The sequence below is a fragment of the Motacilla alba genome, chromosome 19 (assembly GCF_015832195.1).
Source record: "Motacilla alba alba isolate MOTALB_02 chromosome 19, Motacilla_alba_V1.0_pri, whole genome shotgun sequence".
Classification (NCBI taxonomy): domain Eukaryota; kingdom Metazoa; phylum Chordata; class Aves; order Passeriformes; family Motacillidae; genus Motacilla; species Motacilla alba.
The window spans coordinates 10,311,124-10,323,453 of NC_052034.1; the positions used below are offsets into that span (position 1 = coordinate 10,311,124).

The 12,330-nt window shown below is 55.5% G+C and overlaps 1 protein-coding gene across 1 annotated transcript in view; it reads right to left on the minus strand.

Annotated features, from left to right (window-relative positions):
• Positions 1 to 10,314: 10,314 nt before the first annotated feature.
• The window catches only part of LOC119710000 (S-adenosyl-L-methionine-dependent tRNA 4-demethylwyosine synthase TYW1-like), a 78,096-nt gene continuing 76,080 nt past the window's right edge, over positions 10,315 to 12,330 (minus strand). Inside the window, exon 14 of the mRNA XM_038158449.1 lies at positions 10,315 to 10,726. Within this exon, the coding sequence (XP_038014377.1) occupies positions 10,505 to 10,726 (222 nt within the window). The 3' untranslated portion in view covers positions 10,315 to 10,504. The remainder of the gene's footprint in view (positions 10,727 to 12,330) is intronic.

Sequence of the window (12,330 nt, forward strand, 5' to 3'; positions counted from 1 at the left end):
AGCTCCTTCCCTGCCTCTGAGACCCTTTAACAAAGCCCCAGCGCTGGCTCCTTCTTCACCTTCCCCAGGCTCAGCTTTTGTCAACCCAGCTTCCCCAGCCCCTCCCTGCAGAGCCAGCCCAGCTCCAGAGGCACCCCAGCAGCACAGGGTGCTCTGCAGGGACCTGCCCAGGGTCACCCCAGCCTCTGGTCCCCTCCTCTCCCTCATTCCCAGCCCCTGAGGCACCACTCCCTGCCCTGCCTCCCAAACCCCTCTCTCTGGCCATCCCCATCCTCCGGGGCTCAGGTCCCTGAGCAGAGAGGGCTCTGGGAGCCCTTCCCTGGCCGCTGCTCCTGCACACAAAGGTATTCCCACACTCCCAGACATTTACCATCATTAACCGAGAGAAAACATTTTCAATGTAACAATTTCCAAGTGCCCAAGAGCTCTCAGCTCCCTTTGTTTTCCCTCTCCCTTCCCGCTCCTACAGCCCAAAGGAGCCCATTTAGGGGAGATCCACCCCCGCTAGCCTGGCTGGAGGCATCTGGCCTTGCAGGGCTCCTGGAGCTGTTTCTTCCTTTGGAACACGGAAAACAGCTCCAAGTGACACCAGTGTTCATGTCACCAGTCCCTCCCACCCTCCACGATGCTCCGTGAGGCTCACTGGAATTTTTGCCACAAGGTTTTTGGCTGGGTTTCATGGGTTTATTTTTTTCCCCCCTTGCTCCTGCTAAATGCTGTTCCTGCTCTTCTGGCTCTTCCACTCATCTCTCTCATCCATTTCCCGATTTCCACCACCCTTCCTTCCCCCTCCCTGCTGTGCCCAGGCTTTTATCTCATGCATCATTCATCCCAACCTTAGTGCCTTCTTTTAGGGCAGCCTTCTGGGAGCTGCAGATCTCCTTGAGTTCCTCCTCTCCTCCTGCCTTGCCCTGATTTGCACTCACACACACTTTCCCTGGAGTTTTCCTGGGAATGTTGCATCCAAGGCAGAGCAGGAAGGAGGAGAGCAGCCTCCACACACCTTGCAGCAAACCTTGGGAGGCTTCCACGAGATTTTGATGCGCAGAGCCTGGCCTTGGGCTGGGTTGGGCTGGTGGCTCTGGCACTGGCACATGGCCAGTAGGAGGGGCCAGGGTGACACTGTGGCATCCAGCGTGGTAAAACTCCAGGTGGAACTGTCCAGGAGCTGCCAGGAATGTTCCCCGGGCTTTGGGAGTGCACAGGGATGCTGTGCTGGCTTCCAGCTGTGCTGGTCCTGCTCCCAGCAGCACATTTGGGAACAGATCCATCCCATCCTTGCACCTGCCAGCTGGAATTTTAACTGGGATCAAACACCCCCAGGCCACTGAGGTGTCCCTGCAGCTGCCACCACAGCACTGTCCAGCACTGAAAGGGACAATATTTCCAGCTTGGATATTTCCATTGCATTTCTCTGTTGTTTGTGGCTGGCCCTGGATCTCTGGAAACCCAGGCCAGGCTGGGTGGGGCTCTGACCAAGCTGGGATGGTGGAAAGGGTCCCTGTGCATGGCAGAGGCTGGAAGAGAGGAGCTTTAGGGTCCCCGCCAACCCCAAATGCCCTGTGACAGCTCAAGAGAGCAGAAAATTCCCCCAAACCCCCCAGAACTGCATTCTTTGTGATACAAATGACAGTCCTGGGGAGCACAAAAGACAAACACAAACAGAAGGAACAGCTTGGGAAGGGCTTTCCAGCCCCTTGGTGGAGCCTCACAGATTTCTGTGGGTGACAGAGGCCTGTAAATGTCCCAGCTCTGTTCCTGACCCTCTTGAAGAGGTAAAAGCTGCTGAGGAATTCCCAGCTGTGCCCAGGGCTGCCAGGAGAGCTCCAGCTGGGATTTGGGCTCTGGCTCAGAGGAAGGAGGAGGCAGAGCCATCTCCATCTCTTTCCATCAGGACATGCTCTGGGTGGAATTCCCTGGAGTGTGGCACAAGCACACGGCCAGATCTTCTCCACTGGGTCAGAAATGCACACAAATTTCAGAGGCAGAACATGGCAAATTACAGCTGAGGAGACAGAATGGATTCATCCCAGCAGCAACTCCTCTGCTGGCTGGGGACTCAGAGAGCTTTTCCAAGCACCTCTGTAGCTCTCGTGCCTTGGGAGAGTGGAAATTAAATATAAATATAAATATAAATATAAATATAAATATAAATATAAATATAAATATAAATATAAATATAAATAGCAGGTACACACAGCAGCCACATGTTTTTCCGCCTTCCTTTAGGGTTGTTGGATGTTTGGCTGCTGTTCCCCAGGGGCTGTGGAAGGGCTGGAGCAGGGAAAGCCATCGGTGGGGTGGGATCTGGGCATGGGCAGCTCCATCCAAAGCACCCTGGACACCTCCTGGGAGTGCTGGAACTTCTCCAGGTGGGGTGAGGCACAGGGGAGGTGCCTTCAAGGCAGCTCAGCCACATCCAATAGCAAATCCCAGGGATCGGGGATGTTTGAGTTCATCCCAGGGTGGGGCTGTGACTTCCACCCAAGGCTGGGATCTGGGAGGAGGGGCCCATCCAGCTGGGCCCAAAGCAGACCCCCGGAGAAAAGCAGGACACCGGGAGTGCTCCAAGGTGGGCTGATCCCACCTGGAGCTCCAGCCCGGGAGGGCAGCAAGGCCCCAGGGCAGGGATCACCTCCAATCCCTTACTCAGCGTTTGCAAAGCCCCACTCACTGTGGAGGGGATTTCAGATTAAGCTCTTTAAGCAACAAAGCAAGATCTCTCTTTTAAAGCTCTGCTTAATCCCATAATCCTGAGGGAAGGCCTCTCCTCCCCCGGGGAAAAAAGAGAGGCAGTTTTTTGCTGAGGGAGACATAATGACTTCCTCCCCACAAAATCAGGTGATATTTGCTGATTGGGCACAGAGGGCCTTGGGGGAAGCTGGATTTTCGATTACAACTTAAAGATCTTGAAGGAAAAAAAAAACAGATATCCCCAAAACCACCCTGAAACCACGGGAAGAGACAATGGGAAAGGGGAAAAGGGTCCTGTGTGGTGGCCCTGGGGTGCAAAGAGCAGAGCGGGTTTGCCTCGGCCGCAGGAGGGATTTGGGATTCTGTTAGGGGCCAGGGAGCAAAATCCCCCAATGCATGGCTGGGAACCATTTGGAACGGCCCAGGGCAAAGCTCAAGCTCTTACATGGAATAACCCCCGGATATTATGGGATGGAAGGCACCTCTGGAGGCCTCCAGCCCAACTCCTCACTCGGGGTCAGCAGTGGGGTCACTCTGGGGCTTGGCCAGATCACAAAACCCTGCAGGGCCCGAGGCAGCCCCGGAGTCAGACCTTCCCCTGCATCCTCCCACCCTCCCAGGGAATGATGCCGGGCAGAGAGAGAGAGAGAGGGAGAAAGAGAGAGGGAGGAGCTGCCTCTGCCCTGTGCAGGAGGTTTGGGATCTCCAGGCACAGGGAAAACGGAACACAAGGAGCACAAAGCCAGCACAGCCCGGGGCCGCACTGCCTGCGATTTGAAGGCTTTAGATGGGAGATAAGAAACATCAAAACCTCACATTGTGTTATCAAAGGAGGAGTGAAGTCTGCAAACAGCCTAGAAAATCCTGAATCCTATTGATATAAAATAATATCGAATCTGTAAACAATATGAGCACTCATTTTCTGTCTCACACCGATTCTGCTATGAATATTTCTGAGTTTATTCAGCACTGCTCGTAGTTAAAGTGATTTCAGCACTAATATCCAAAGGAAGCAGCCAGTGTGAGCTAGAAACCTGTTAGAGATGTGGAGCAGGTGACTCCTGCCAACATTCCTCCAGAACTGCTCCTCCCTGGGTTCAAGTTTGGGATCTCGGTCTGCAAAACACAGAAAAAGGCTGCTGGGAGCTGCTCGTGGAGATGGAAACAGCTCCAATTGCAGGAGCTCTGGGGGTGTTTAATGAGCTCCTTGGGCCATCCCACACCTGAGAAAGGAGCTGCAGGTGTTTCCTTTGAGGAATCAGAGTCACAGAATCTCCGGAGGTGGAAGGACCCACCGGGATCCAGCCCCCAGCCCTGCACAGACCCCAGCACCCCCGGCAGTGCTGGCCACACGCTCCTGGAGCTGCGGCAGCCTCGGGGCTGGGACCTTTCTGTGGGAATAAATCACACAGACTCCATTTTCTTCATGGTAGAAAAAGCCCTTTCTTTATTCACATAACTCCTTTTTATACAGTTTTACGGACCTCCTGTGGGACTCCAGTTGGTCAGGAGCTTTCTTGCCAAGTACTTTATTGGTCAGTAACAAGTTGTTATTCAGTATTGATTGGTCACTCCAACCCCGGGGTGTACCTGCAGGAAAAGTTGCTTATGAGAGATAGTTTTCGTTTTTCTAGCTAATGGTGTAAAAACAGTTTATACAGGTGCTGGTTGTTTTTTACCCAGGAATAGATTGTTATGTTAATGAACTGCTCACACCAGGATTGCTTTCACGTGGGAACTTGCAAAGGACTAGCCTGACAAGGCCAGCCACTGCTTTTAGGACAGCAGGCTTGATTTTATGAAGCCTTTCTTTATAATTTTTCTACCTTACTGCAACACCTTTCCCTGGTGAAGGCAAGTCTGTCCAAAGTTCCATCACCCAGCGCTGCCAGCAGCCCGTGCTGGTGGCTGAGCAGGGGAGAAGCAGCCCTTGCCACCTCACAGGAGGGTGTGGGGGTCAGTCAGAAAGACAGACAAGGGATTGGGGTTCTACCTGCCCAACCTGAGCCTGGGAAAGCAGCAAATAAAACAAAAGTCGAAGTGAAACCTCCAGGCTCAAACAAACACATCTCCACTGCTCTGACTCTCAGCCACGGGATGGCTGGAGCTGGGATGGAGGTGTGTGAAGAGCTGCCCCCAGTCCAGAGCAGGGGAGGAGCCCCCAAATCCCTGAGTCCCACCTGGGTGTGCCCTGCAGGGGAAGGGGATCTGAAGCTGTTTGAGCCCCACCCCCCTGTCAGGAGCTGTGCAGAGCCACAAGGGCCCCCCCTGAGCCTCCTTTTCTCCAGGCTGAGCCCCTTCCAGCTCCCTCAGCTGCTCCTGGGGCTCCAGACCCTTCCCCAGCTCCAGTCCCTTCCCTGGACACGCTCCAGCCCCCGAGGGACGCGCCGGAGGTGAGGATCCCCATGGCCAGGATGCACCAACAGCAAGGACTGCACCAAACCCGTTCCACTGCAGAATTTTCCAGCCAGGTCCCATTTCCACAATTCGGTGGGACCAGCCTTCCAGAGGGGTTCAGTGCCAGCCCGGGCAGGCATCCCCAGGTGCCGATGAGGCTCAGGAGATGAGGATGATCTGACAGGAGGCTCCAGCTTTCCCGGGAAAGGCACCCCGGGCTGCTCGTTTAACAGCTGATTATTGCTGCCTTTGATGCTCTCCCTGCTACCCAACCAACACATGTTCGGCACTGAGATGATTTAACAGCTGAGCCGAGCCCAGCCCCTGGCACAGAGAGGGAGTTTAGCAGTGCTTGATCTCCCACATGGTGCCCCAGAGGTGAGGATTATGTTGTTATCAGCATCCCTAAAAATCCCGGTGATGGGAACAGCAGAGACATGGAAAGGATAGAGCATTTCTCCCGTCAGGATTTCACCACCTTTTTTTATAAGTAATTGCTGGTTTCTGAATTTTTGCAAGAGTTTCTTTGGTTTGGTTTATTGTTTGGTTTTGGTTTTTGTTTTGTTTTTGTTTGTTTGTTTTTGTTTGTTTGTTTTTCATTTGTTTGGGTTTTTTGGTTGGTTGGTTTTGGTTTTGATTTTTTTTTGTTCTTTTTTTGTGTGTGTGGGGGGGGGTTTTTTGTTTTTTTTTTTTTTTTTGGTTTTTTTTTTTTTTTTTGTTGGTTTTTTTTGTTTGGTTTTTTTTTGTTTTCCCTGGAGTAATTCCTTGCAAGCTTTCTCATTGACATTGGCCCGTCCTGAAGCAATGGGGAACTTTTGGTTTTAAATTTTGTATTTGGAAAATGCCCCCAGTCACTCTGCCCTGGGGGTCTGAGTCCCCATGCCCAGGTGAGGCATCCACCCTCCCCAGCAGCTCCAGAGGGCCTTGAGCCTGTCCTGAAGTGGGATAGGGAGAAGGTGGAAATCCATCCTTGAGGCAGAACTCAGCTCCAAGGAATCCCAGAATGGGATTGGGTGGGAAGGGACCTCAAAGCCCCTCCAGTGCCACCCCTGCCATGGCAGGGACACCTTCCACTGTCCCAGGCTGCTCCAAACCCCAGTGTCCAGCCTGGCCTTGGGCACTGCCAGGGATCCAGGGGCAGCCACAGCTGCTCTGGCAATTCCAGCCCAGCCCCTCCCACCCTCCCAGGGAACAATTCCTAATTCCCAATATCCCATCCAGCCCTGTCCTCTGGCAGTGGGAAGCCATTCCCTATGTCCTGTCCCTCCATCCCTTGTCCCCAGTCCCTCTCCAGCTCTCCTGGAGCCCCTTTAGGCCCTGGAGGGGGCTCTGAGCTCTCCCTGGAGCCTTCTCCTCTCCAGGTGAGCACCCCCAGCTCTGCCAGCCTGGCTCCAGCCCTGGGAGCAGCTCCAGGGCCCCCTCTGGACTTGGGCACCAGGGATGGGGCACTGGGTGGTGACAGCCATAAATCCCCTGCACTCCACAGGCTGGAATCCCCCCCTCTCCTTGGCCTCCATGGCGCTGCTGCTCCTGGGTTTCAGGGGGGAGATCTGGCCTGGCAGAAGGAGCTGGGCTGGTGCCTGGCCTGGGTCCCCTCCTCCCAAATGTCCCTGGGGCCAGCAGCTCCGGCCACCTCCAGTCCCTGCTCCAGCTGCTGGGCTGGGCCAGGGAGGAGACCCAGGAGAGGGGGGGACCTGCTGAGCTCCCACCCCTGGGAAGGCTCAGCTCCAGCAGGGCCTGGGCTTCCTTAGGAAAATTTCCCTGGGATTTACTGCCTCCCCTTCCCCACAGTGAAGGAGCAGAAATGTCCTGGCTAGGTTGGGTCCCTCCCTCTGGCAGCTCCTCCGTTTGCAGGTGACAAAATGAGGACGATGCCCTTCCTTCAATTAATTCCCATCTCTTCTTCCTTCCCCCTCAGGGCACAGCAGCAGCTCCAACATCATAAATGATTTAGGAGCGGAGCCAGAAGAAGCCAAAGCTGATGGATGACAATGCTCTGCTTGGGGGAATGTTTTCCTGCTGGAGGTTTTTTGGAAACAAATATATTTATCCTCATGCAAAATTGAAACACAGCCCCCATTGCAGGTGACTCAGCCCTGAGTCAGGATCCAGCAGGAGCACAGCTGGAAGAGCTCATGGAGCAGCCAGGAGGGGTCCAGGCTGTGCCTGGGATGGGGGAACTGGACCAGGCACAGGAGTCCTCTGGGCTCCTCAAATTCTCCCTGGCTTTAAGAGGTTAAATTTTTTTTTGTCCATTTTGCCTCTCAGGATGGAACTTCCCAAGTCTCCAGGTTGGGTTTGGAAGCACCAGGTGCCCCTTTGCAGGACGTGGCAGCCAGGACATGCTCTGTGCCTTGGTTTTGGGTAAAACCTCCCATACCAGAGAGGGGACAGCTCTTTGGGGGTCCTGGGCAGCACCAAGGGCAGGAGGGAGGATGGGGAACCCCAGCAGCACCATGGGCTGTTACCCAGATCAAAGCCTGTGGAAAAGGGGATGGAATTACAGGTATTGAGTCAAACACACTTAGGGCAGCATGAGAGCGTGGGCTGGTCCTGAATTGTGACACCAGAGGTTTTCCCAGCCTGGACCTTTCACTGCCCTTGGCAGAACTGAAACCCTCCCTGAACTCAGGTCACTTTTCCTGGGGTGCATCCCATTCCCTGAAAGCCTCCCTGAGCAATCCCAGCCCGTTTTACTCCACCAGGAGCAGTTCCAGGTGAGGCAGGAGGTGCTGCTGTCGGAGGGCAGCAAATCTCTGCTCCCAGCAGGGCAGAGCTTCCCTGGCACAGCCGGAGCAGGATCCCAGAGCAGGATCCCAGCCAGGTCCCCAATTCTGGGTGTCCCCAAACAGACAGAGGATTCTGTTCTGGGGCCTTGTGTTCCCTTGTGCCTCTGGAAGTATTGGGTATGAGCACAGCCTGGAGGGATTTGGGCACTGGAAGATCCACTCCGAGCACGAGGCAACTCCAGTGCAACTGCAGGAGCAAATCCTGCCCCAGCTGCTCTGGGAGCAGCTTCAGATGTGGCCCAGGTGGGTGTCCTGCTTCCACCCTGCCTGGCACTCTGTTTGACAGGGCAGGGGAAAGCCCTGCTTTAGGACATGGCAGGTGCCAGTTCCCATGGGAACGCCGCTGTACTGACCCCATGTCACTCACACTGTCCCCTGCAGTGCCCTCCCTGCCCAGCACCAGCTGGGAGCGGTGGGGAGGAGCAGGGAGAGGACGGAGGGAATGCAGGGACAAAGGGAGGGTGTGGGGGACATGGGGGCAGTGTGGGGACATGGAGAGGATGGAGGGAATGCAGGGACAAAGGGAGGGTGTGGGGACATGGAGAGGATGGAGGGAATGCAGGGACACAAAGAGGATACAGGAGGACGGACGGAGTGTGAGGACACAGGGGAGATCAGGAGATGGAGGAGGGAGCACAGGGACGATCATGAAGGATGGAGGGAACATGGGGAGCACCAGGGAGAGGAATGGAGGGAGCACAGGCAGGATCAGGAGAGGCCTCTCAGCTGAGCCTCGCGGGGGTGGGACCCCGTGTGACAGGGACAGCAGGGACTGGGTGCCCTGGGGGCTGCAAAAGAAATGGTACCAATGCCAAGGACAGGGCACAATTTTCTTTGGAGCCCCCTGGATTCCCAAGGGAAGGCACTGTCAGGGAGCTATGGAGCACCTCACACCACGAGCTGATTCCCGTGGCAGCCCCAGGATCTTCCAGCACTGGGGCTCTTCTCCCAGAGCAGCTCCTGCAGCTGCCAGTGCTCCCAGGGGCCAGCAGGGAACTGGGATGGATGGGGGGGTTCTGCTGGGGAGGTGGGTGTGGGATGGAGGGAATTTAGGAAAGAGGAAGAGGTGCTGAAGGGCCAGGCTCCATCGAGGGGAATGTGGTGGGTCCAGGTGGACACCAAACATGGCAGGCCCCAAAATTCCAGCTGATGGTTCAGGGTTAAGTGGAGGTTTGTGTCCAGGGAAGGGACTGGAACTGGGGAACAGGGTGGAGCCCCAGGAGCAGCTGAGGGAGCTGGGAAGGGGCTCAGCCTGGAGAAAAGGAGGCTCAGGGGGCCCTTGTGGCTCTGCACAGCTCCTGACAGGAGGGGACAGCCGGGGGGGTCGGGCTCTGCTCCAGGGAACAGGGACAGGAGGAGAGGGAACGGCCTCAGGCTGGGCCAGGGGAGGATCAGGGTGGACATCAGCAGGAATTTCCCCATGGAAAGGGTGGTGAGGCCCTGGAAGGAGCTGCCTAGGACCCTCCCTCTGCCTCCCTGGGGTGGAGTCCCCATCCCTGGCAGTGCCCAAGGCCAGACTGGATGGGGCTTGGAGCAGCCTGGGACAGTGGAAGGTGTCCCTGCCCATGGCAGGGGTGGAACAGGATGGGCGTTAAGGTTCCTCCAACCCAAACCACCCCAGGATTGTGTGATTTTTTTAAAAACATACTCAGGAAAGGCACCCACCATCCATCACCCACCCGGTGTTCTCCCTTCCACCCCACATGTGTTAGGAAAGAGCTCTTACACAACATCTGTGCTTCCCATCTCCTTCCAATCAACCTCCCACCCTCCCTGACAGACCCTGCTCAGCAGCCACACCAAAGGGCCTCTAGGCAAAACTCCTTTATTTTCCTTCTTCTTTAGAAACTCTTTGTACACCTTAAAAAAAGAGGCTGCTTTTAAAAAGCAATGGAATCCCCACCCCAGGGATGCTCCATCTACAACACCGGGCACTCAGCTGGAACCCACAGGGCTCTGAAGGACTGCACCTGTTGTTTAGAGCTGCTGGGAGTGGGATAACTCTGCTCCCAAATCTCATTCCCAAAGCCATGAGGTTTGAAGACACTTGGAGAGGTACCAGAAGCTGCAGCTGGTATCCATAGGGGTGCTGTTACACCATTCCCTAGGTTTGGTTTCTTGGGAATGGGGTTTTTACAGGAAATGGCATCAGTGTGTAAAACAACTGAACCTGAACAAAGTCCTTAAAATGATGCTCCCAGCAGGGATCAGCTTTTGGATCCAGGTCTGGCTGTGGCCCTGATCCAACCTTGTGGGGCTGAACTCCCCTGGCATTTTTCCTTAGGGATGTGGAATGTTTTGCTGCCAGGCTCTCCTTACACAGGAGTCCAAGGAACCCTCTGGCCCCACATCCCATCCCAAACATTCCCCACTGAGGAGATCCCAGCACTGCCTCCCTCTCTCCCCCCCGACCCACCCCCACCCCCCACTTCTGAACCAGTTCTGATTTATCTCAAGGTAAGAACATTATCAATATTTTCATCCAGAAAGCCCTAAAAACAGGAGGGGTTAAATCCAGGCTGGACCCCCTTCCTAAACATCAGGATAATCCAGGTGGGTGGATCCAAAATAGGTGTCAGCCCGAAATGGAGTCCTGGGAAGGCAGGGTGCGGGAGCCCCAGCCCTCAGCACCCCGAGGCGTCCCGTGCCTTGTTCTTCCGCTGGAATCTCACATCCAAGGGGTCAAATCCCCGTTCCCTGGCCCCAAAGAGGGCCCAGGTAGGAGTCCTGGCCGTGTACTCAGCTGCTGTGAAGGTCCTGGAGCCACCGCTGCGCTCGTGCTCCCTGACCAGCTCCTGGAAACGGCCGTAGTCAATCCAGGTCCTCCACACGCCATCCACCTGGAACTGCAGCAGAGGAGACAGTGAGGGAGCCAGGAGAGCCAGGGAGCACCAACCCCGGGGTGTGCTGAGAGCAGCTGGGTGGGGATGAACTGGGATCCCCAGCTGGTGTTTTTCTAATTCTGCATCACATGGAGGTGCAGTAAAGCCATCCAGAGGCTCCTGTAGGATACAGCTTTAGTAGGAGGGACTCAAGTGCATAAACACCCAGAGCCAGCATGGAACTGATTCTCCACCTCTGCTCTGCCCTTGTGAGACCTCCCTGCAGAGCTGCTTCCAGCTCTGGAATTCTCAGCCCTGGAACAATCTCATCCTACTGCAGCAGGCCCAGAGATGGCCCAGGAGCTGCTCCCTGAGCAGCTCTGCTCTGGAGCCAGGCTGGGAGAGCTGGGGGTGCTCACCTGGAGAGGAGGGGGCTCCAGGGAGAGCTCAGAGCCCCTTCCAGGGCCTAAAGGGGCTCCAGGAGAGCTGGAGAGGGACTGGGGACAAGGGATGGAGGGACAGGACACAGGGAATGGCTCCCACTGCCAGAGGGCAGGGCTGGATGGGATATTGGGAATTAGGAATTGTTCCCTGTGAGGATGGGCAGGCCCTGGCACAGGGTGCCCAGAGCAGCTGGGGCTGCCCCTGGATCCCTGGCAGTGCCCAAGGCCAGGCTGGATGGGGTTTGGAGCAGCCTGGGACAGTGGGAGGTGTCCCTGCCATGGCAGGGGTGGCACTGGATGGGCTTTAAGGTCCCTCCAACCAATCCCAGGATCCTGTGATATCTCCATGAGGGCTGCACTGTTGGATGCTTTGCTGGAACCTTAAAGTACCACATCCTCCCCTGCTTTCCAGGAGCAAGGCTCTTAAAATGCCTCCCAAAGCCTTCTCAGGCCTTCTGCCCTTGCCTTTGACACTTCCATGGGAAAGCCTTTGGTGTGGGGAGCTGGAGAGCTCTGCAGGACAGGTGTGGATTTGGGCCCAGGTACCCCTCAAGGAGAGACCTTGCCAAGGTCACCCCAACTCCAGCAAGGCACTGTGGCTCCAGGGCAGCTCAGCCTGGGACAATGGCCCAGGAGCAGCACCAGAGGCATGTGCCAAGAGATTGGGATGGATTTGGGTGACTCTGGACAGGGCAGGAGGGCTGTGATTGGGAACAGGGGAGATGAAGAGGTTTAATGACACAAATCCTCTTTCCATATGAAGAATAGCTCTCTTTGACAAGCTGGAGCTGCATTTGTCTCCCAGACCTCCTCTGCCCGTTTAGCCCCAGCCTTGGCTGAAGCCTCAATTAGGATTTATCTCAGCTAAGAGCTTATTATGCATTTCATCCAAAAAAAGAGGGAAAACAGACTGGCTTCTTGGTTATTGTGGGTTTTTTCCCCCCAAACTTGATGGCTGTGCATTTCAAATGGCACTTGACTTTGTGCCCAAGAGCTAAAAGCTTTTTTGGTCGGGAAAACTGCTGACACCCCTGAAATTCTGCACTCAGCCGTGGCTGATGCTCCTCAATCCCTGCCCATGGAATTACAGCGCGTCCCTGCCGGGGCCGGAGCCAGGAGGGGACACTGCAGAATCACAGCACTGGTCCCTGGCACCAATCAAGGGGCTCAAGGCTCATTTCTCTT